The sequence below is a fragment of the Bos indicus x Bos taurus genome, chromosome 10 (genome assembly GCF_003369695.1).
Source record: "Bos indicus x Bos taurus breed Angus x Brahman F1 hybrid chromosome 10, Bos_hybrid_MaternalHap_v2.0, whole genome shotgun sequence".
In the NCBI taxonomy this organism is placed as follows: domain Eukaryota; kingdom Metazoa; phylum Chordata; class Mammalia; order Artiodactyla; family Bovidae; genus Bos; species Bos indicus x Bos taurus.
In genome coordinates, this window is record NC_040085.1 from 79403755 (window position 1) to 79427279 (window position 23525).

Genomic DNA, 23525 nt, shown 5'->3' on the forward strand with positions numbered 1-23525 from the left:
TTTGATGTTGAGTCTGGCCTCTGCTACTTACAAGCTAGGGAGCTTGGGACAAGTCACCTAACCTTCCTGGAAACTTAAGTTTTCACATTCAAGAAATGGGGATAGAAATTCTTATCTGGAAGGCAGGGCCACTGCTTTGCTCCTGGTTGTCTGTGTGACTGGTATCACAACAAACCCAATTCCACAGAATAAAGGTGAAGGATGCCTTTGAGACTGCATATCCCTGAGTCTACACCTTGCAAGTAAGAATAGCTATGACAGCTTCCAAATGTGGAACCAAGATGCTAGTTGGGTTCTTGTGAGGACCTGATATCATGCTGTGTAAATGGACTCAGGAACATGGGTGCACAGTAGGCAAGGCATTATTATGGGATAAGGAGGCAGTCACTGGAGTGAACAGTGCCTGTTTCCCAGACAACCTCTGCAATGAGGGATGTCCCTGACTAGTTCTGGCTCCTATGTGAACCAGGCCAGAGCAGATGAAGACCTACCTTCCAACAGCCCTGTGCAAGGCCTCAGCTTCCATATCCTATAAGCTTTCCTCTTACTTCTCAGATTGACCTCATGGTGACCAGAGAGGGCACTGGATACTCTGGCAGTAGGCTGGGAGAGTTATGGGATTTCAATCTATTTGGAAGTTTGCTGTTGACTAGCCCAGAAATCCTGAATGGAATTTCTCACCAGCCTTGTTTTTTAGGGTCTGCCCAAAGCAACTGACCCTATCTTTATTTCCCCTTTCTTTCAAGTCAAGAAGCCCTTATTAAAAGCCTACTATATGCTATGCTAGGCACAGTGGAGGGAAGTATTAAATACCAAGGTGGACAGACAGTCCTCAGCCCCAAAAAGCTCACAGAAGAATTAGCTGAGGAGATGGAGTGCAGGCACTCCGGGGTCCATGGTGCGTGCGTGTGTGTGTGTGTGTGTGTGTGTGTGTGTGTAGAATTGCCTTCACTCAACACTTGGACCCAAAGGAGCCCTCCTCCCCGAAAGCAAGGAATCAGTAGCCTTTGGAATTCAGGCATTTCTTATTTCTCCGGGTGAGGGGCCTGCCTGCATAAAGCAGTTTCCTGCTGCCTCTCATGGACCAGTTCCCTTTCAACTGGCCCAGTTGGGTGCAATTCTGCAGCTTCCAACACAGGAGTTAGTCAAGGGATCCCCTGTAGACTGGGGACAGAAGCGCACCTTTTGGTTGCCCCTCACACCCTCCTCCTTCCCTCCACATTAACAATGCTCTCCTCTTCATTTGTTTGCTCAGTGAACTCTAAGGTATAGCAGACCCTCTGACTTGTCCACCTGATTGACTGGGAAGCCCTAGCTCCTAGCTCAGAGCTGGTAGGGGCTCATTACTTAATTAGTTAAGGGAGTGGATAGAAGAGCAAATCTTTTGGGCGAACTTCATGCTTTATTCTAGGAAAATGTTCAGATGTCCAGCGTTGTTCTCCAGAAGTCACCACCACTCCTCTTTACCTTCAGGGATCCCTACACCTGACCCCTTTATTCATTCATTCATTGGGGGATATTTACTGAGTAGCTCTTCTGAACTAGGCATTGTATCCTGTGCTTTGGAGATCCCCACATCTCCCACTTCAAACCCCAGGCCCTTCCTTCTCCCCATTGCCACCACACAGCTTGCCCAGGAAGCTTGCTCCTTCCTTGCTCTTCCTTTTCCCAGGGGTCCCATATTTGGGCTTCTTTGACCCTGCCAAACCTGAATAGGAGTTGAGGGAGGGAGGGAGCAAGGCTCCCAGTCTCTAGGATCTGCCCTCATCCCATCCTCCCACCCTACTCCAGGGACAGTCTAAGCTGGCTCTGCCCAGAATCCCCAGCCACCCACCTCCTGGGACTGCCCTGAATCTTGTTGCCTCATCTCAGTCTCTGGGGGCCCCTGCCCATGGGTGTCCTACAGAGCCCACCGGGTGCCCCGGCCCCCAGCGCCCTGGCCCCTCAGCGCTGCCTGCGGAGGGAGCTGCCAGCTTTTTGGAATTCCTAATCGCTCTTGGCCCCGGTGATTGGCTGCTCAGCTCTGACCCCACTTGGGCTGCCGCCTGGTTGGATAAAAGGGGAATCTCCTTGGGGCTCCAGAGCATTAGACATCGCAGGGGGCACCTGGGACCAACTTCGTGAAGCGGGGAGCCAGCCGGGGGGGTGGGGGGAGCACAAGACTTTCGGCCTCGGCCCCTCCAAAGAGCCAAGAGATGACCGGGAAAGCGGGGGAAGCGCTGAACAAGCCCAAAGCCGAGACAGTGACCAAGAGTACCTCCGGGAGCGCCCCGGCCCGGTGCACCGGGTTTGGCATTCAGGAGATCCTGGGCTTGAACAAGGAGCCCCCCAGCTCCCACCCGCGTGCTACCCTCGACGGTCTGGCCCCCGGGCACTTGCTGGCTGCGCGCTCCGTGCTCAGTCCCGCAGGAGTGGGCGGCATGGGGCTACTGGGGCCCGGGGGGCTCCCCGGCTTCTACGCACAGCCCACCTTCCTGGAAGTGCTGTCCGACCCGCAAAGCGTCCACTTACAGCCGCTGGGCAGAGCGTCGGGGCCGCTGGACACCAGCCAGACGGCCAGCTCGGGTAGGTGAGGGTGAGGCTGTGTGGCTTCCCCGACTGGGGTGAGAACCGGGAACCCCACGCTGTCGGCTCTGGCTTGCATCGCCAGGCCTGCTCCTCCGGGTGCAGAAGTTGGTGCCAGGCCGAAGGGTCGCAGCGCGGGCCTGGGGCCGGCGCGCCCTGGGCCGGGGGGACGGGAAAATGCTCCCCGCGGTGGCCGGCTTTGGGCCCCCGCGTTTCCGGCAGCCGAGCTGTCCTGTCTGCGCGTTGAACCCGGTTCTGCGGCAGCGCCCGGTTGGGGCCCCACTGGAAAAGGGGCTTAGGGTGTCGGAGCCCGTGGGGCAGGCCAGGGGTCCCCCTTCTCTGCTCCACTTGGGCCGCGGCCTCCCAAAGGAACCACGCTCCTACAGCCCGATTCCGTTTCGGGCGTGAGCACCGGGGAAGCCGATGCCAGCTTAGGGCCCCAGCCCTGATGTCCAAAGTTGTCTTGCCCTTCTTCCTTCTCTCTGTTCCAACCCCCCACCCACCCACCCCGCACTGGTCAGCTGGGTTTGATTTTTCCCCTCGCGAGCTTCAGGACCACCTGGCCACCGCGGCAGCCCAAGCGGTCGGCATCCGCGATCCCACCTGAGCGTCACCGTATCCGGGATCCCGACCCTCGCGGGCTGGGGGGCCACCGAACCTACGGGCCGCTTTCCCGGCCGCACCTCTCCGTCGGCTCGGCCCTCCGCCTCTGATTCGCGCTCTTCGATTCCCCCGATTTTCCGCTCTCGTTTTATTTATTTATTTTTATTAATATCTGGAGGGGCAACGAAAAGTGGCGCGCCGCAGTCTCTCCAGTCCCGAGCGGGGCCGCACGGTGCGGGCAGTGGAAAGGGGGCTGTGCCCGAGAAGCCCCTCTCTCTTCCCGGGGTCCAGCTCTCCGCGCCCTGGGCTCTGCTCCGAGGGGATGGGGGGCCACCTTCTGCGCCCCGGCGCCGGGGCTGAGCGCAGGGGAGGGCGCTGAGCCCCGAGCACCGCCGGAGGGGGACCCTGCGACCCAGGAGGCTGTCTCGCTCCCCTGCCGTCCGCGTCCCAGGCGTGTCGGGGCCTTTGCTTCTCTTACAACGAAATCCGTCCACCACCTCCGGATTCCGGCGCCGGCATGGGTAGAAACAGCCTCGGCTTAGGGATGGGGTCGCCCTCGCCGAGGGCTTCCCGGGGAGACTGAGCAGGCTGGGCGGCTCCCCGAGGCCGCCGGGAGTGGGCCCCTCGCGGGGCTTCGGGAGCCCGACGCGCACGGGGGTTGCCGTGCGCGCCCCCTCTCCATTCTGCCGCCTGTGCCTCCGCCCGCTTTTCAGATTCTGAAGATGTTTCCTCCAGCGACCGAAAAATGTCCAAATCGGCTTTGAACCAGACCAAGAAACGGAAGAAGCGGCGACACAGGTAAGGCCCCTGCAGCGCCTTCCGTCACCTTCGTGCTCACCCATCCCCTGCGGTCCCTAGTTCGAAGGATCGGGTCCCTTGGACCCGAATCTTGCCGGCTGTAGATCTGAGGTCCGCGGCTGTGCCGGGACGGGGAGGTCGGACCGGGAGACCAGGAGTTTGGGGACATCCTCCCGGGGCCCTGGCGTCCGGCCATGCCGGGTGAGGATTAGGAGAGGCCGCCGAGGAAGCCGCGCGTTTCAGGCTTTCTCCCCTTCTCCGGGAGAAAGGAAAGGCCTCAAATAGGGCCAAACCCTACCCAGAGAGAGGCTGGAAACACCCATATGTCATCCCGGCCTCTGCACATTAGGAGAGTCGCGCACATCTCTGGGCGGACAGGTCGGCTCTCGCCTCCCGCCCCAGCGGGTTCCTCTGCCCCCTGCCCGGCTCCCCGTTCCTCTCCGCTGTCGCTGTCAGCGCCGCCAACCCCCCTGTCTTTCTGCTCCCATCGCTGGCCAAATCTTGAGCGTGATATCCGCATGGATGGCAAATTTGCTTTCGGGTTCTGCTCCTCTGATCCGTAAGCCTCAGTTTCCTTGTCTGTAAAATGGGGAGGGAGGAGGAGTGTGTGGACCGGATGCCCCCGCCAGCCCTGGCTGGAGTTGAGTGGGCTGCATTGCAGCAGACAGACGAAAAAGAGAGAGGTTATTTGGCTTTGTTTCCCTTTAAATATTTTAAAAAACAGACATCACTTGCACAAAGTTAAAATTCAGTCCTGCAAAGTAATGCCCTTGCCTGAGACCCGCGTTCTCTTCCGTGGCCCGCACCTCCGCTACCAATTCCTAGTGTAAATTTATCTGGAGGGTTTTAAGAAATAAAGGCTCGTGAGAAACAAAAATCGACCAGACTTTCTGCGGGTGCTGCTTGCAGGCGCTGCCCTGCGCTCGCCCTGGCTCTGTTTTCCCGATTCCCTCGCTGTCCCTGTGTGGGTGGGCTCCCCCCTAGGGTTCCCTCCCGACCTGTGGGCATTTCCCCCTGGGGCGCTCTCCTCCCCACCCACCTCATCCTCTTCTCCCCAGTTTGTCTCATCCTCTTTGCACACTGTCTCTGGGTGCTTGTCTGCGTTTCTCTCTTGCTTCACTCCCGGAAATGATCCCACATTTTAAATCGGCTCTTCCTGACTTCTCAGACCCCTACAGGTTTCCACTTGAATGTGGGTGAACTTTGGCTTGGTTTCTTGGTGACCTCGGTTTGTTCCCTTCAGGCAGCTGTTTGTTTTTGTTTTGTTGTGTTTTATTGTGAACGGAAGCGTTGTTTTTAGTCCTGATCCTGGGTCATTTTTTTTATAGTCATCGTTTCAACAAATATTCATTAAAACACCTCCTATGCACCCAACTCAGGCTGGTCCCAGGCTAGCAGGTTGTGTGGGGGGGTGGTGCGTCGGTAATCCTGTCTGCCTTTGGGCTGCCGGAGGGCAGGTGGGAGTCTGGCTGACCGGCTTCTGTGCTGCTGCCCGAATTGGGGTGGGGGAGGGATTCCCCGAGCAAGGAGAGCAAGGACAGTGTTTCTGCACAGGGGCATCTCCTTGTGTGGCACTTGGAGCTGCCTGACACGCAGTCCAAAGTCCATGCTTAAGGTTCTCGACCCTCTGTCCTCACTTGATACCCTCTCCCCTGGGAAAAACTTTGGGTGCTTCAGAAGGGTCCCCTAGGAGACTGGTCAACTGCACTAGGTTTCAGGCTATTTCTAATGTGTGAGGGGAACAGATTATTGAAGACAGGAGAATGGCTGGTGCCATTTTTAATTAGTAAAAAAAAAAAAATCTGAGCATCTCTCGATTGGGGAGTTCAGGTAAGAAACCTTGGACTCTGGTGGTAAGAGATGAAGATCCCTTAACCTCCCAGAAACATAGGGGGCTTGAAGGAGTTAGAGAGGGGAGTGGGGATGGAGTCTTCCGATTTTCTTCTTCTCTTTACCTGTGAGGCTCAGTTGCAATGGGAAACTGAAGGGTCTGGTGGATTACTTCAGCCGTGTCTGACTCTTTGCGACCCCCATGGACTGAGTCCGCCAGATTCTTCTGTTCCTGGGATTTTTCAGGCAAGTCTGGGGATCTGAGGCATCATTTCACTTTGTTTCGTTTCTTAATTCCTTTCTTCCTTTCTTGTTTTTGTTTTGTTCTTTTTTTTTTTTTTTTTTTAATAAGAGTTCTCCCAAGCAGAGTCTGGCACTTGAACCACTGAATAATCTGCCATCATCTCTCTTCTTTGGCTTTGGCCAGGCCACAATAGCTGTGGGTTTTATTTTTCCTAGTTTTGAAGAAGCCGTACACGTTTTGATTGTTTATTTTGACTGTCTGTTCAGGGGCCCTTTCAGTAAGTGGCAAGAGAGAAATAGAAAGCAGCAGATCTTCAAAATTCTGAAGAATTAACTTTCTGTATACATAAGCATTCCATTCCCCCCAAGAGAATAGGAGCAACGATTTAGAATCAAACCAGTCATTTTCCATAAAGAGCAGAATCTTTCTCTCTCACACATCCCCTGTATCATCCTCCAGGATGCCAACGCCAACACCGGCAGGAGGAATACCTGGGGTTTCCATCCATGCTCTTCCCTCAGCCTGGGTGACATCAGGGGCTGCAGCGAGGGATTTTACCACGCCGCCCCCTCATACTGGTCCCAGGGTTCAAATCCCAGAGGCTCTACTTCAACCATTGTAGAAGCTGAGTCTGTAAAATCTGTACAGTATTACACCCCAGATTGTTGAGGAGGGTGCAGGATAAAGGTCGCCTAGAACTTGGTGAAATTCAGGTTTGAAAAGAGAAGAATTTATGTTGGTAAGGGGGTGTGTAGTGTATTTATTTGAGAAAGGGGGATTACAAACCCCCTAAATATCGGAGGTGGAAAACTGTGTGTTGGAGCATATCCATTTGCTAGCGAAGAGGATGTAGCTTTTACTGGACTCTTAAAGCAGTTTATGTTAATAACTCAAAATAGGTCGATGTAAATAGCTCTGCGGGGGTTGGGGGCTGTGTAGGTAGGCTCTCTTGGGATGACCAGAGTGAACTGCCCCTAAATGCGGCTCCTGCTGGGTGAGTGGGTGAGCCTGGGTGTGGTGGGATGGTGGGAAGGTGGCCCTTGCCTTCGGAGCACCAGAAAGGACAGAGCACCCCCCTTCCCCCCTCTCTGCCCAAGACTCTGAGGGCAGCTCTCCGGAGCCGGCGAGCAGGGTTGGGTGAGGGGCTGGGAGGTGCGGTTAGTTCTCCACTGTAGAAACCCTGGGGGGCTGCTGCATTTGACCTTCCGGTGAGACTTTGAACTCTTGAATACAATTTAAAAGACCAACTCTCCCGTCTGTGAGGGGCGCCTGGGGCGGCAGGTCCTGCCTGAGGCTGGGGCACTTATCTACCTGGTGAGCCCTTCGCTGTGGGCCTGGGAGGAGGAATAGGGGCTTTCTGCAGTTTCCTAAAGCTTGTATCTTAACGCCCTTACCCCAAAGCACTTTCAGGAAGATTCCCAGTATGAAATGTCCCAGAGGGCTGAAATAATGCCCTAAGCACTAGAAGGGAGTGTGGGCCCTCAGACTGGAATGAAGAAGAGTCCAGAGGGTGTGTGGGGATGGGGGCGGGAGAGAGGGGTTGTATTCAATTGCACTGGCCCAGGCTGGGTTTGGGGGCTGTTTAGGAGCCACAGGGGAGGGCTATTCTGTCCTCTCTGGGACAAACTCTTTCCATTTTCGGGGTTTGCTGGGTTTGACTCTCTGGGTTTGCTCCCCTCAGGACAATCTTTACCTCCTACCAGCTAGAGGAGCTGGAGAAGGCATTCAATGAAGCCCACTACCCTGACGTCTATGCCCGGGAGATGCTGGCCATGAAAACGGAGCTGCCCGAAGACAGGATACAGGTAAAACAGCCCTGAGTCCCTCTCTCACACTTTCTTCACCCTCAGGGACATCAACTGCTCCAGGCTCCCACATACCCCTCTTTCACCCTCCTGCCCCAGTGTGTGCTTGTCTGTAATCACCTCCTCGTGCAACAGTTCATTTAAGCAGATTTTAGCTGAATACCCACCACGTGAGATGGGTGCTGCTGGAGGGACTGGAGTCTTGGCAGACAAGACGCAGACTGTGGGCTTCCTGAGGAGTATGGCAGGCCGGGAGAGGCACCTATGTGGGTCTAGGGTTCTGAGCAGGGTCTCTGGCGCGCCAGGTGTCTCACAGGAGGTAAACGTCTGCTTCAAGGCCTGGGTGCCTGGGGGTGGAGGGGAGCTGCCTCCCCCATGAGGAAGACCTTGCCCTCTCCCTTCCTACCTACTTCCCACTGCCTCCATCCCAGCAGCTGGTCCTGCCCAGGGCTCCTGCTCCTGGACGTCTCCTGGACCAGCTCATTAAGTCGTTCCCCTCACCTCCTTACTGGAGAGTTTTGTGGAGAGTCAGCCCTGACTAGTTGGGGCTGTCCTCAGCTGTGCTGGGCACCAGGCCTCCTTTCAGCAGCAGCAGGATCCTCCCAAGTCCAGGACTCCCCTTGGCAGACAGGAATGGGTTGCTTAATCATTTCTCCAGGAGGAAATGAAGTCTGATGATTCTCCAGACAGGACCTCTAAGGAAGGAGGGCTGGGGTGGAAAAACATTTCCAGAAGATTTGAGGTTGCCATAGCTAATTCAAGACCTTGAACCAGAGCTGCTTCTGTCGGGACACCTGAGTGGCCCGGAGTAGTTGACCTGCCAAGGCTGGGAAAGGCAGGGAGGGTCCGGACTTCCTGAAACCGTTCTGCTCCAAATTTCCTCCTCCTTTTTGTCTCCAGGTGTGATGTGTGTTGGGGAGCAGGGGGAGGAGCGGGGAGGGGACAAGTCCAGCAAAGGAACCAAATAAGGTGTGTAGGTTCTTTGCACTCGCTTGCTGGAGAACCAGAGAATGGGGAATGAAGCGAGAGCTGCTTTTCCAGAAGAGCCTTCCTCTCCCCTGGAAGTCTATTGGGAATTTCAGCCAATGGCTTTAGACGGTGACACTAACAATAAGCTCAATTATTCATAAGCAGATTATCTGTTTGGTACATTATCCATGGTGGCCTGGATCCATCATCCCCACCCAACTAAGTTCCAGTGGGGAAAGGCTGGATGTTGATTTTGAATCCTCTGTGTGTGTAAGCCAAGACCCAATCCAATTCATGTGTGGTGGTAACCCCTACCTGGTCTTTATTAGGGTAGAGCTGGTCCTTACAAGCAGCCAGGGTTGGTGAGGTTGCCAGACTTCCCCTTTGGTTGGTTGCACGTTTGCACTATTGACCAGTAGAATGGAACAGCTCGTCTCTTGCAGTGGTTGTCCTAAAATCTGGCCGTGGTGGTGGTAGTGGTGGGTGGGAGAGTCCAAAGGCTGTAAGGAGAGCTTGCCCTCAGCTGTAACTGCGTTGCTATAAATGCTCAGCCTGCAGACTCTAGACTTCTTAAAATTGTCTGAGGGGTTGTCTACAGGTTGGTGTCTGAAATCACCAGCACCAGCATGGAGGAGCCAAGGGTGTGGAGTACATTGATTCCCTGGACTGCAAGGATTGACTGTGGAATCTGTGGCTATCGGTGAGCCAAGGCAAGGGTCTCTGTAACTCTTCCAGCACTGCCTAGTTCTTCAGCTACATGCTGCCCCCAGAAGGTGTGAGTTATCAAATGGCCCAATCCTCAAATATTTTGAAGCTTCCCAGGTGGCATTAGTGGTAAAAGAAACTGCCTCCCAATGCAGGAGACTAAGAGACACAATACGGGTTTGATTCCTGGGTCGGGAAGATCCCCTGGAGAAGGGCATGGCAATCCACTCCAATATTCTTGCTTGGAGAATCCCATGAGCAGAGGAGCCTGGTCCTCTGAGTCCATAGAGTCGAAAAGAGTCAGACACGATTGAAACGACTTAGCACGCATGCCCAACCAAATGTTTTACCAAGTGGCCTGGGAAAGGACTTCACATCTATTAGTGACAACTATCTATCAAAGCTCCAACCCGCAGAGCAATTCCTGTGTGGCTGGTGTTCTAAGTACAGGGCGTGCACAGGAGCGGCAAGGTGGTGCAGTGGTTAGGGACACTCACTTCAGAGTTGGACCATCCTGGCCTCACCAGGTACCAGCTGAATGACTGTGGGCAGGTCACACTTCACCAGCCTGAGCCTCCATTGCTCATCTGTAAAATGGGTATGACAGTGGCAGTTGCAGCTGTGATGAAGCCATGTGTGTGGTGTTTAGCAGCGGCCCAGCCTGGGGCCCGGCTGTCCACCTGGGGCTGACCATTCCACCAATGGATGCACTCTGTTGTTGTTTAGTCATGTCCGAATCTTTTGTGACCCCACGGACTGTAGCATGCCAGGCTCCTCTGCCCTCTACTATCTCTTGGAGTTTGCTCAAATTCATGTCCGTTGGGTCGGTGGTGCTATCTAACCATCTCATCCTCTTCCACCTTCTTCTCCTTTTGCCATGAAAAGAAGGAAGGGGGGAAGTTTTAGAGTCTCCAAGTCTGAAGTTAGACATCCTCAGGTGGAATGGGAAGGTTAAGGGACTGGATATTCAATCAAGGATCCAGATCTTAGTTCTGGCTCTGACACCGACCAGGTATGGCAGAAGCCAAGTCACTTCCCATCTCTCATCTGTGAAAGGAAGAGGGGGAGTCCCTCCCAGCGGGCCGTCTGCTCAGGGTCACCTCTCTCATTCTGACTCTGGGCTGCCGTTGGTGGAATGTTCGGCCCCAGGTGGACAGCTGGACCCACCCAAGGAAGCCCCTGGATGTGTCTGAGACCTACTGTCTAATGAGAACCCAGTGTAGATGTGAAAAGTCAGACATGTGCTGTGCTTAGTCACTTTCCATGCCTTTTTTCATCACTTCTTTACAACAACTAGCTGAGTTAGATGCTATTCTTATCCCCACTTTCTGGATGAGGTAACTGAAGGGCTGAGAGGTGAAGTAAGTGGTGGACTGGGATTCAAACCCAGTACCATTCAAGTACTATCTCAAGAGAGCAAATGAAGGTAAAGGGAACACTTATGTACAGAAACTGGAATAATTAATGCCAATTGCAGTGATGAGGGGTCAAACCCCTTAATAGTGGCTGATTTCCTCAACCTTTATGCTTTGAGGGCAAGCACTTTCCCCCTCTACATCTCTCTAAGTTGGGGTGAAGGGATAAGTTGCACTGTTAGGGGAAGAAGAGATTTCTAGTATTCATATCAGTTCAGTTCAGTTCAGTCACTCAGTCGTGTCTGACTCTTTGCAACCCCATGGACCTCAGCATACCAGGCTTCCCTGTCTATCACCAACTCCTGGAGCTTGCTCAAACTCATGTCCATTGAGTCAGTGATGCCATCCTGACTTCATCAGTCATCCTCTGTTGCCCCGTTCTCCTCCTGCCTTCAATCTTTCCCAGCATCAGGGTGTTTTCCAAGGAGTCAGTTCTTCGCATCAGGTGGCCAAAGTATTGGAGTTTCAGCTTAGCATCAGTACTTCCAATGAATATTCAGGACTGATTTCCTTTAGGATGGACTTCATATCAGAGCCAGATGCAAAATCCTTTCTGTGTCTCTGAGAAATGCTAGGATGTGGCATTCTGGAAGCCCCCACCGGATGTCAGCCCTGGGGAAGAGGAAATGGTTTCCAGACTGAGTTTATTTCCTCTGTGGGTCATTTATTCTCAGTATTTTGATACATTCACTTATGTGTTTACTGTATTTTTTTCTGACAGAAGTTATACTTATTTAGAATGCCTACATTACAGATGTGCAAGTAAACAGAGCCATCTCACCTCCACTCTTAGCAACCTGGTATGTTTGGAAGGATGAGGTTTGGATTCTCTGACTAGCGCTGTTCCATTCTGTCTCTTTTAACGTGGTCCCTGCCCAAGGGTGGGGAACAAAGTTTTAGAGGGTTCCATCCCAGAAGTTAATAGATAACCACATGACTGGGAAAAGACTGCAGTGTGTCTCAGCCGGGGAAATGGATTAGAAACACAGGGCAGCTTTTTATTTTTTACTTTTTTAAAAAAAGTTTTGGCTGCACTGGGTTTTTGTTGAGGCATGCAGGCCCTTCAGGACTTCCCTGGTGGCTCAGCATTAAAGAATCTGCCAGCAATGCAGGGGATGCAGGAGACTTGGGTTCAGTTCCTGGGTGGGGAAGATCCCTGGGAGGAGGGCATGACAACCCACTCCAATATTCATGCCTGGAGAATCCCATGGACAGAGAAGCCTGGTGGGCTCCATGGGGTTGCAAGGAATCAGACATGACTGAAGTGACTGAGCATGCAGGCTGTTGTAGGTCTTACCTTGAGGCATTGGGATCTTAGTTCCCTAATCATCCCTTGCACTGGAAGGCAGATTCTTAACCATTGGACCACCCGGGAAGTCCCAGGGCAGCTTTTAAAAAATTACTCATGCCAGAGATTTCCCTGATGGTCCAGTGGCTAAGACTCTGTTCTCCCAAAGCAGGAGGCCCAGGTGCGATTCCTGGTCAGAGAGCTAGATCCCACATGCTGCCACTAAGAACCTGGTGCAGCCAAATAAATAAATATTTAAAGTAAAATAAAATTACTTGTGCCAGCCTCCCACACTTAGCAACACTGATTTAATTGGTTTGGTGTGTAGCTATGGCATTTCTTTTTTTTTAATTTTGGGGTACACTGGGTCTTCATCGCTGCACAAGGCTTTCTCTAGTTGTGACAAGCGGTGGCTACTCTTTTTTTTTCTTTCTCAAAGTTCTCAAATGCCTTTATTTTGAGAAACTAAAATTGAAAATATAACTTCAAGATTTCTAGACTATTGTATTATTTTTTCCTTTTCAAAAATGTATTCATTTTTGATTGGAGGGTAAATGCTTTACAATTATTGTGTTGGTTTCTGCCATACATCAACATGAATCAGCCATAGGTATACATATATTCCCTCCCTCTTGAACTTCTCTCCCACCTCCCACCCCATTCCACCCCCCCTCCACCCCAGGGATTCATCTTTAGTTGCCATGAGCAGGTTTCCCATTGCAGAGGGCTTCTCTTGTTGTGGAATACAGGCTCTAGGGCTCAAGGGTTTCAGTTCTTGCAGCACATGGGTCAGTAGCTGTGGTGCACAGGCTTAGTTGCTCCGCAGCATGTGGGATCTTCCGGAGCCAGGGATTGAACCCGTGTCTCCTGCATTGGCAGGTGGATTCCCCGGACCACCAGGGAAGCCCTGTTTGTTTTTAAAGCTCTCCAGGTGACTTTATGTAACCAGTGTAAAAATGCTGGGTCAGAGGCTCAGGAAAAGTGTCTCTGCTTTAAGTGAGTTAATATGAGTAGAAGAAAGTGGAGTATTGGGTGACACAGTGGAGTGACCTGTCCAGGAATTCAGGGAAGGATGCTCCCTGGGCCTGCCAGGAAACATAGGCAGAGCTGCCCTCTAGTGGACATCAGAGGCTACAGCAAGGTCAAGCTTCTCTGAGCCTGAAGCTGGGACTGGAAAGGGTGTGCTGAAATATGTTGTCAGAAGTGCTGAGTGCGTGTGGAGTGCGAGGTCGTTAAATCACGCCAGCAACTAGCGCAGATTAATCAGCTTCCAATCAGAGGAGAGGAGGGAAGGTAGGTGAATGTGTTGAAAACTGCCACGGGGCTGAAGAAGCAGGGCCTGATAGCCTGGGGCAAGATGGGAGGGCAGGGCCCGGGGGTAGCCAAGGGGCCAGAATGTGCAGAATATCTATTATGCATGGTGTCTCCTTTAGAGGGTGACCATGGAGGGACCTCAGAGGGAAGGAGGCCTGGGCATGTCATCATGTGGGGCTAGAAGGCTGGGAGCTTTCAAGGACAAGAGATGCCCTGCTGCTGCTGCTGCTAAGTCACTTCAGTCGTGTCCGACTCTGTGCGACCCCAGAGATGGCAGCCCACCAGGCTCCCCCATACCCGGGATTCTCCAGGCAAGAACGCTGGAGTGGGTTGCCATTTCCTTCTCCAATGCATGAAAGTGAAAAGTGAAAGTGAAGTCGCTCAGTCGTGTCAGACTCTAGCAACCCCATGGACTGCAGCCCAACAGGCTCCTCTGTCCATGGGATTTTCTAGGCAAAAGTACTGGAGTGGGGTGCCATTGCCTTCTCCAAGAGATGCCCTGGTTACCCACAAACGGGACAGAGGGCTGACAGTGTGGCTGGCTTGAAGGGTGCCCTGGACCAGAAGAGCATCCCTCTGGCAAGAAGCCCTTTTATGGATCCGGTCCATCTGTGAAGGCACGAGCTCTTGGGCCCCTCTCCGCCGGGTGTGGAGGCACCAGCTGTGGACAGCCAGAGGCCTCCTTGCTGGGCTCTCTGAGTGCTACCGGGGCACCACCTGTGAGAGGAAGTGCACCAGGAAACCCAGGCTCTTCCTTGAGCTGGAAGACTTCACCACTCTCCCTCGCCTGGGACTCCCAAGTTGGTGACCCTTAATGTCCCTTGTGAGCCCCTTCTCAGGCACTTGGAGGCCTGGAAGAGGAAGGCAGGGCTCTGATCCTTGCCAGGGTCTGCATACCGGTCCTCCTGAAGAGTTCCGACCTGACTTCCTTGGGCGTGGAGTAGCGGCTTCTAGAAAGTGTGCAGTCTGGAAAGTAAGAGAGGAACTGAAGGAGTACTGTGGGTTTGCCAGAGCTAAGGGACCAAGCAGGAAACAGGGACTAAGGTGGGAGATGAGAGGACCCGGCTTGTGTGAATAGAGTCACCGAGCATTTGGTCATTTGTCCGTAGAATTCATCCAGCACCAGGCCAATGTTTTCCAGTTCTTACAACATGCTGGGCATTTCCCATGCACTATTCTATTGAATTTTTACAACAAACCTGCGAGGAAGTGGTATCATAGGGCAGACAAAGAATGAGAAGCTCAGAAAGGTTAAGAACATGCCCAAGTTCACAAATGCAGTTGGAGGCAGAACAGAGTTCTCCAGTCCAGGCCTTTTAGCTCCGTCTCATAGCCGTCTGCATAGGTGGTCTCTTACATTTGAGCCTCAGGGGTCTGGGATACATTAGAAATGCAGGGGGTGTTGCACGGGGCATCTGTTTGGCCCCTAGAGGGGAAGTCTAGTCTAGTGTTAGTTACTCAGTCGTGTCTGACTCTTTGAGACCCCATGGACTGTAGCCCACCAGTCTCCTCTGTCCATGGAATTCTCCAGGCAAGAATAGCAGAGTGGGTTGCCATTTCCTTCTCCAGGGGACCTTTCCAACACAGGGATCGAACCTGTGTCTCCTGTGTTGCAGGCAGATTCTTCACTGTCTGAGCCACCAGGGAACCCCCTAGAGGGGAAACTAGAGACTATCTGTATTAAAATCTTACAGCCTGGAGGTTAATTCTGTCCCCCCCCACACCTCCTGGGGTGGTGGTTGATATTATTATTTGTCAGTCCAGCCTCGCTGCAGGGCATGTCTTGGAAGAGGCCAAAGGAGCAAGTAATGCCACTAACGAACCTGCTCCCTGCGCAGACTCCCACTGACTTTCTGTGCCTCCACTGAAATAAAAATGAAAGTGAAAGTCGCTCAGTCGTGTCTGACTCTTTTCAACCTCATGGACTATACAGTCCATGGAATTCTCCAGGCCAGAATACTGGAGTGGGTAGCCTTTCCCTTCTCCTGGGGATCTTCCCAACCCAGGGATCAAACCCAGGTCTCCCGCATTGCAGGTGAATTCTTTATCAGCCTAGCCATAAGAGAAGCCCAAGAATACTGGAGTGAGTAGCCTATCCCTTCTCCAGTGGATCTTCCCGACCCAGGAATCGAACTGGGGTCTCCTGCATTGCAGGCGGATTCTTTACCAACTGAGCTGTCAGGGAAATCAGAAGTAATAATAACTAGCATCTGTTGATGCTAGGATGAGATGAGATGAGATGAGATGAGAATGAGATGGTTGGATGGCATCATCAACTCGATGGACATGACTCTGAGCAAGCTCCAGGAGTTGGTGGTGGACAGGGAGGCCCGGCGTGCTGCAGTCCATGGGGTCACAAAGAGCTGGACACGACTGAGCAACTGAACTAAGCATCTATTGAGCACCTTCTGTGGGACAAACACTGATTTTAGGCACCCCTCACTTATTTCATTAATCCCCAAAACAACTCAGAAAAATAGATATTCTTATTTTATGCTTGAAGAGACTGAAACTGAGAGAAGGCAAGTAACTTGTCCAAGATGACTTAGCAATTTTTGTCACAGTTGGGAATTCCAGTTCAGGACTACTTTCAATGCGTCTGGCAAATGTTTAGGTTCTGCACACATACTGGTTGCTTCCTGGAAAGGAAGAGAAACGCAAATATGAAGAGTGGTTAGGGTTAATTCTAATTCCTTGTCCACTTCCCTCCAAGGCACCAATGCCACAGCTTCTCTGCCAACTGTCCTAAAGAGAAATTGTTTTGGCTGTCCAGGTTTCTTCTATAAATTGGAGCAGCATCTGGTATTCAAAGAGAGCCAGGCGTTTCAGGAACCCATAACCAAGGGTCCGAATAACTCCTGGATTGAATGACCAGCTGGCGCCAACCCCTCTGGGACTGTCTGTGGACAAAATCTGATCCGCAGACCAGTTATTCATTTGTCCAAATCAGGAGACTGGGGAAAATGGTTCTGTTTACAGGTCTCAGAAATGATCTGAATCCCAAGTCGGCACCACCTTCTTTGGTGTTCCAGTAAAGATGCTGTTTCCATCTGAGAGCCCTGCCCCGCCCCCTCTCAAGCTCATGCGATCCTGGGGAAGGCAGGGCAATGCATCTTTCCAGGCAGGGGTGGGGCGGGGGGAGGGGGGCGGTGGTGGTGGTTAATGAGCATCTCTCTGCCTTTGCTTTCTCCACAATCCCTTCTTCAGGATACCTGATTCTAAATTGTGCTGAAACACACTTGTTCCATCAGTTTGTCATCAAAACTCATTCTTGGCAAAAACCAGATGGGACTTCATGCTCTTTATTTGTCCCTCATGCATATGTGGATGTTTTGCTGCAGAAATCAGAACTGATGGATCTGACTACGGGGATGTGCTGCTGCTACAGAATGTTACATAACATGTAGTATATGCACCGCGTATTTTTTCTAAAATCCAAAACAGTCTGGAGTCTGGCCCGCCCCCCCCCGTGGCCCCCCCCAGCGGCCTTGTTGTTCTGTAATGCACTGTATTCAAGCAGGAAGGTCATCTCCTGCCCAGGAGGCAGAGGGCTTACCTAAGATTCATCAAGATAGCCTTCTCAACCTTCTGTGGTCAGACTCGGAATTCCACATTGGAATTCCATCTCTAAGGGGTTCGCGCTTTGCCGTCTTCTCTGTCAGGTGGATGAAACCAGAAGCCACGTACACCTTTCTGTGGCTTATCCCTTTTAGATGCCCCCCCTGTGTGAAAATGTAGCTTAAGACACGTGAGTACGTAGAGGACCACCAAGCGCTAAGGGGGAAGAGGGAACAGGACAGAGGACAGAGGTCTCAGACAAACCGCAGGCCTGGGGTATTGCAGAGGGCCTGCTGGACAGGCAGGGCCCCTGGGGACAGATGTATACACAACGCAGAGCCAGGCCAGGCGGAGGGCCGAGTTCCTCCGAACTCCGTTGCGCACCGCTCTGCGCTCCTTAGCGTCCAGAGCGCAGCCATCTAGTAGCCTTCCGGTGACATAGACCCATTCCTTGACCGGGTTCACTCAGTGCGGTCTGGTTCAGACCGGGGTGGCGGCCTTGCATTGGTTCCACAGCTTTCCAGGAGGTGCCAAACCCACTGGTGGCAAACGTGCAGCTCACCGGGGGCGACGCCACCCGGGGGACTGAGGGGTGGTCGTTTTCTAACAGGCGCGGGCGCGGCTCAGTGTGGGGTTGGAGGGGTCGTGGTGGGGGGCAGTCTGAGGCCGCATCTCTCCCATTTTTAGAAGTTCCTAGCTATTTACAAATGAGGAAATGCCCAAACAGGGTTCACACAACCAGGGGCATTGTAAAGGTGGGCACTGATCATGCGGTCTTTCCGCAAAGCGCCGGTGACCGCGGAGCCCTTAGAGGACCGGCCTCGCGGGGGCGCGGCTGTGCGGCCGGGGCGCCCCCCTTGGCGCCCCCCTTTGCTGGATGAGGCCAGCCACGCTCCGCCGCAGTCCCCGGGCCTCCCGGAGCTGCCGGGGAGCTCACTCCGCCACCTGGCGGCGGCGGCGGAGGTGGGAACCGCAGGGGCGCACGGATTCCACGCCTCCTCTCACCCCCCACCCCCGCGCCCAGGCCTTCCCGCGGCCGAGGCAGCAAAGGGTTAAGCTGTCAGCGGCGCGATGTTAAACAGGTGTCAAAGGCGCCCCATATATCTGCAGATTGAAATCAAATTCTTCGCCGTATAAAAAGATAAATTACCCAGGCGCTGCCGCGCGTCCCACTCATCACGCCAGCGCCAGACGGCAAGCAATTTTTTTTTTTTTTAATGTGCTAACGACCTAATCAAGCAATCAAGTCGGAGAAGATTGCAGAGTGACCGGGGCAGCCATCTGCCGGCGAGCCCCGCATTCATTTCCCGCGCCCCCGCGCGTGGAGAGGGGGCCGGGAAGGGAGCTGCCGGGAGGAAGGGGAGGGGGAGAAAAATCCTAAACAAATTAACACCCAATTTTCCCCGTCTAATTAGTTAAATGAGGAGTGTTTGGGGTCCCCCGGGGAAGGGGAGCGGCTCGCGGCGCGGTTCGCGCTGCCTCCCCAGCATTAATTAGTGCGGGTCAATGCCGCGGATCCCGGGAGAGCAGCCGCTTTAATTTCCCGTGATATTTCAGTGCCTGAGGCCCATCGATTCAAACAGAAATTAACTTATTTTTCAATCAGCCCAGGGCTGCCCCTGGGGGTGACTCTTCTTTTGCCGCCTCCTGAATAGAGCTGGAGCAATTTTTCATCAAAAGCTGAAACCTCCGCCGCCCGGAGGGCGGGGGGCGGGGGCCCAGAGGGAGGGGCGGGGACCTGGTCCAGACGAGGGAATGGAAATCGCCCAGGAAACTAATAGATTTTTCCGAACCGGCCTCTGCCCTCCCCTCCCCCCCACCGCACCCTCTACTTCTGGGGTGCTTGGGCGTCTCACCACCATTACCACCACCCCAGGAGTCAGAGCCTGTGGAGCGGCTGTGAGAGGAACACAAGGGGGACACCGGGACCCCAGGTCCTTCCTGCGTCCACCCGTCTCCCACGGACTGTTCACCAGCTTGAGGGACAGTGCAGCTGGCCTGGCCCTGACTCCTGTCAGCTGCCGGAAACCTCAGGAAAGCTGCTTGGGGGGACCAAGACATAACCCCCTCCTCCAAGCATGGCCGGGACCTTGGGATCGCCTCCAAAAACCCGGCTGGGTGTCGCTGATAGATCCAGCGAACCCCGTGCTCATTCCCACCCTGCAGCAGTCAACTTCGGGGCCAGAGAAGCGCCCCCTAGCGGTTATCTCCCACCGCGGTCTTCTAGGTCCCCACCTTTACGTGCTCTACTCTTCACGAAGAATTTTATCTTCCCTCCCTGACTGAGGGATGGCTGCCCAGCTCCTCCAACTATCACTCAGGGTTAAAGTCCAAACCTGTGGAAAGTGGGTGAGCGGAGGCCCCACAGGGATTGATCAGGACAGGGCAGAGAAGGGAGACTGACTCAGGCCTCCTGGGAGGGTCCCCTGCGCAGGGCTCTGGGTAGGTTCAGGCTTCCTGACACCTGGATGAAATGCCTTGTGCTGCCTGAGTCCACACTCACCTCGCCCGCCTGGGACTGCCCTGGCCTCTGGAGTTCTGGTGCGGAGGAAGAGCCTGAACCAAAGGCACTGCTAGTTCATCCCCTGAAAAGGACTCTGTCCCTCTGCAAGTCAGACAGGGATGCTGGAGGTGTGAACCCTTGTATGAGAGCTATGAGGCTCAGGTTTCTCAGCGGCAAACAGGACCACATGGGAACTGCCCAGCTGCAAGACCCAGTCCGGGAGGCATCTTATTGCATCACCCTAAACTGCTTTGATTGAAAAAAAATTTTTTTTTTGCCCATCATATTCTCGCAGAACTTGTATCTCACTCTGGACACCCTGAACCAAGAGGAACCCCAGGGGTACCGAGGGGTGGGTGAGCTTAAGTAAGGATGCCCTTACTTGGAGAAACCAAAGTCACCAGGGAATGGGGCCACTGGCAATCAAAGAGGTGTGGCCCTTAGCTCCAGGCAGGCAGACACGGGTGGGGGGGTGGGGGCGGGGTGGGGGCTGGCCTCTGCCTCATAGAGGACACCCCTGACCTGTTCCTCCGCACTAGCAGGTCTGGTTCCAGAACCGCAGAGCCAAGTGGAGGAAGCGGGAAAAGTGCTGGGGCCGAAGCAGCGTCATGGCCGAGTATGGACTCTACGGGGCCATGGTGCGCCACTCCATTCCCCTGCCGGAGTCCATCCTCAAGTCCGCCAAGGACGGCATCATGGACTCCTGCGCCCCGTGGCTGCTGGGTAAGAGCCCACACCCTCCCTGGGGTCCTGCCCCTGGAGCGAGGGGAGCGGGCTCCCGAGGAGGGGACAGAGCCCTGAGGCAGGAATGCCTGGTGGCCACAACAGCCTGGCGGGAGAGAGGCCCCAGGAAGCTGGCCTCCCAGTCTCCCTTGAGGGAAGAGGGGGGCTCCGAGGGCAGGCTGCACCCAGGGCTGGGTGTCTGCCCCTCGGTGTCTAGGACTCTCATTCTGTGGGTTCTGTCACTCTGTGAGGAGTGGGTGGCTATTGCCCCAGGGGATGTATCCTATTCCCTTGCCAGAGCTGGGGTTGTGGCGAACGAAATCGCCCCTCTTGGGGGCCCCGAGGTCCCTTTGGCCACCATTCTGGCTTTGCCCAAAGGACTTCTTCCCCCTAAATCTCCCCACCTGCCAGTTTGTCTGGGGTTCGGAGATCTGGAATCCCAGAGGGAGGGCGGGGGAAGCAAGTGCTATGCTGGTGAAGGGACAGACAGGATCCCCGGGGTGGGGGTGCCAGGAGCCCAGGGACTTGGCTCGGAGGAGCCCTCTGCCGGGCCTGGTGGTCCGCCGCAGCCTCCGCCCCCACCCCTGGGACGCACGTGACAGCGGTGTGTGTAGTAAGGCTTTCTGCTCGTCCTTAATTCTGGCCTCTCTCTATCTTTGCCGTTTTTTCAGTTCAAGATGGCTTTCCCAGGCGCTTTTCTAAACCCGAATACCAACAATTCTTTTTAGGGATGCACAAAAAGTCGCTGGAGGCGGCAGCCGAGTCAGGGAGGAAGCCCGAGGCGGAGCGCCAGGCGCTGCCCAAGCTCAACAAGACGGAGCCGGAGGAGCGGGGTACCGAGCCCCCCGCTGCCATGTCCCAGGAGGAACTGAGGGAAAACAGCATCGCCGCGCTCCGAGCCAGAGCGCAGGAGCACAGCACCAAGGTGCTGGGGACTGTGTCCGGCTCCGACGGCCTGGTCCGCGGCGCCGAGGAGCCGGAGCGAGAGGAGGCCGCGGACGAAGACAGGCCGGCGGAGAGGCTGAGTCCAGCGCGGCTCGAGGACGTGGCTTAGGCCAAGGGTGCGCGCAGACGCTGGAGCCCCAGGACTCTGCTCTCCTCGGGGGCCTGTGGTGTTGCGAGGTGTTCTCCCAGGCGAGGCCCGGGCCCCGCAGGCCCTCCGTGCACCACCCCCCGGGTGACTCCAGGCACAACTCAGTTGTGGCTGAGGCTTTGGGCCACGCTGAGACATCCCTACCTAGTTCTGACCTGTCCAGCACCTTCCTCATCCTCACAGCCCTGTCTCAGAAGCCTTCCTGCTGCCCCAGACCACCCCCTAAGGCTGCTTCCACTCAGTTCTTCGGCTACTCTCACTGTCTGAATCCACCTCTGGTCTCTTGCTCCAAAGCGCCCTCCTTCCCAGCTCTGTAGCCACCGGTGGATTCTGTTCTGCCTAGACCCAAAGCCCTCAGCTGCAAATACTGCCACCGCGGCCCCGGGGATGGAGAACCTGCTCTCCACTCTGGTGTCCGGAGCACCTCAGCCCCCCAGCAGAACTCTCCTCCCCCTTCCGCAGTGTGGGTGTCCTGTCCTGCCAGCCACCGGGCACCTCTGCCCGCCCCCACCACTGGGGCCCAGATTCCAGATTATACTTGGAAAGCCTCGGCCTTGGGCCCCTCGGCCAGCCTTCATGTCATGCCCTTCAGAGTCAGCGTTGGGAACCCGCCCTCCACACCCAGCCTGTCCCACTGTTCCTCCCCGCAAAGATGTCAGTGTCACAGGGGGGTGGTGTACAATACCTGCAGTGAGGCCAGGGCGGGCCCTGCAGCGAAAGGGCACCTCTCACAGGTGCTCTAGCTACTGCCCCTTTGGGAAGCCAAATCCTCCAGCCGGGACCCTTGGGTATGTGTTCTGGAACATCCTGACCTCTGATACCCTGCCTGTGACCCTGACTTGCTGTGCAAGGCATCCTTCCCCTAGAGCTTCTTGCAAATTACTGGCTTCCTTGAGCCCTGCCTTGGAGCCACCCAATCCAGCTGTAAAATGAACACACAGGAAACCACACATCTTGACTCAACTTATCCAGGTCATTCCTGGAGTGGGCCTGGGGCTATAAATAGGCATCATGAGTTGATCACAAGAAGGGCTTGAGAAAAGCTGAAAGGAGAGTAGGGGAGGAGCCAGTGTTAGACCCAAACTATAGGCACACACACCTTCAGGCCAGCTGTGAGCTGTGGAGCGTGTTCTCTAGTCAGGCAGTGATGGTGTTGGAAGAGGGGACGGGGTTTCTTCCTGTCTGCTGATGGGACGACTCATCCATACTGATGGCGTCTTTGCAGCGGTCCCTTCCACCCCCAGGCCAGACACATGTCCCCCTCACTCCCATGGATTTTTCTCTATCATCCCACCCACCTTTGCAGGGAATCCCTTGCAAGAGAAAGGCCTGAGACAGTGAGTTGGGATTTTAATTTCATATCAGAAGTTGATTTCTTATTCATTCCGTTCATGGACCTTTCCCCCAGTTCTTCTTGTCTTTGTCTCCCTTTGGTTTGAAGAGTTAGATGGTAGCCCCTGGTGTGTAAATAATGTACATAGAGTCAGAAGAAAGAAACTTGAAGTGTTTGAAATATGGAACTGTAACAACTTCTAGGTATTCAAAACCTGTGATTTCTGTGCCATTTTCTGTAAAGATACAAGTAAGAATAAAATTGATGTAAAAACAGCAGGGGAGGGATTCAGGAGTCCTCTGTGGATGAGCAGTGTCTGTGTGTATGAGTGGTATAAAAAGTATTGGGTTGGCCAGAATGTTCGTTCAAAGCCTGACCAAACATTTTGGCCTACCCAATAAATCGGTGAAGTCAAGTTTAGGTCAAAATGACTAGATTCCTATTTTAAAATTACTACTACTGTAGAGGCACAGTGGCCTGCTTTTCTCCACTAAGCCGACATCACCATTTGTCACTGCAATATGGGACCCTCCTCCATTGCAGGCATAACTGGAATATCCCAGCCAGTGAGCCCCTAAATTATTACCTATGACTGACTCCTCCCTGTTCCCCACACAACAGATTACATTGACCTTTCCCTCTGGTCCTTACTTACAAACAGCCCTAGTTCCTTCACATCTCAGGTGAGGCCCACAGCCCACCTTGGCCCCCAAGAGCCCTGAGACCCTTCCTTTTGTGTACACACATGCCCTCGAATATCTCACCCACAACTCAAACAG

General features: G+C 54.2%; 1 protein-coding gene across 1 annotated transcript; it reads left to right on the forward strand.

Annotated features, from left to right (window-relative positions):
- Positions 1-2195: 2195 nt before the first annotated feature.
- VSX2 (visual system homeobox 2) lies at positions 2196-22983 on the forward strand. The gene is made up of 5 exons (XM_027552835.1): positions 2196-2565; positions 3882-3966; positions 7722-7845; positions 20140-20320; positions 21049-22983. Exons 1-5 carry the CDS (start codon positions 2196-2198, stop codon positions 21372-21374), a joined length of 1086 nt encoding a protein of 361 aa, XP_027408636.1. The 3' UTR covers positions 21375-22983.
- Positions 22984-23525: the final 542 nt, after the last annotated feature.

What these genes read in the sequence shown, in the direction of transcription:
- VSX2 (XM_027552835.1), top strand. Translation starts at nt 2,196, where the DNA reads ATGACCGGGAAAGCGGGGGAAGCGCTGAACAAGCCCAAAGCCGAGACA. An exon ending in CGGAAGAAGCGGCGACACAG is followed by an intron (nt 3,967 to 7,721) that starts GTAAGGCCCCTG and finishes TGCTCCCCTCAG; the next exon opens with GACAATCTTTACCTCCTACC. An exon ending in TGCCCGAAGACAGGATACAG is followed by an intron (nt 7,846 to 20,139) that starts GTAAAACAGCCC and finishes CCGCACTAGCAG; the next exon opens with GTCTGGTTCCAGAACCGCAG.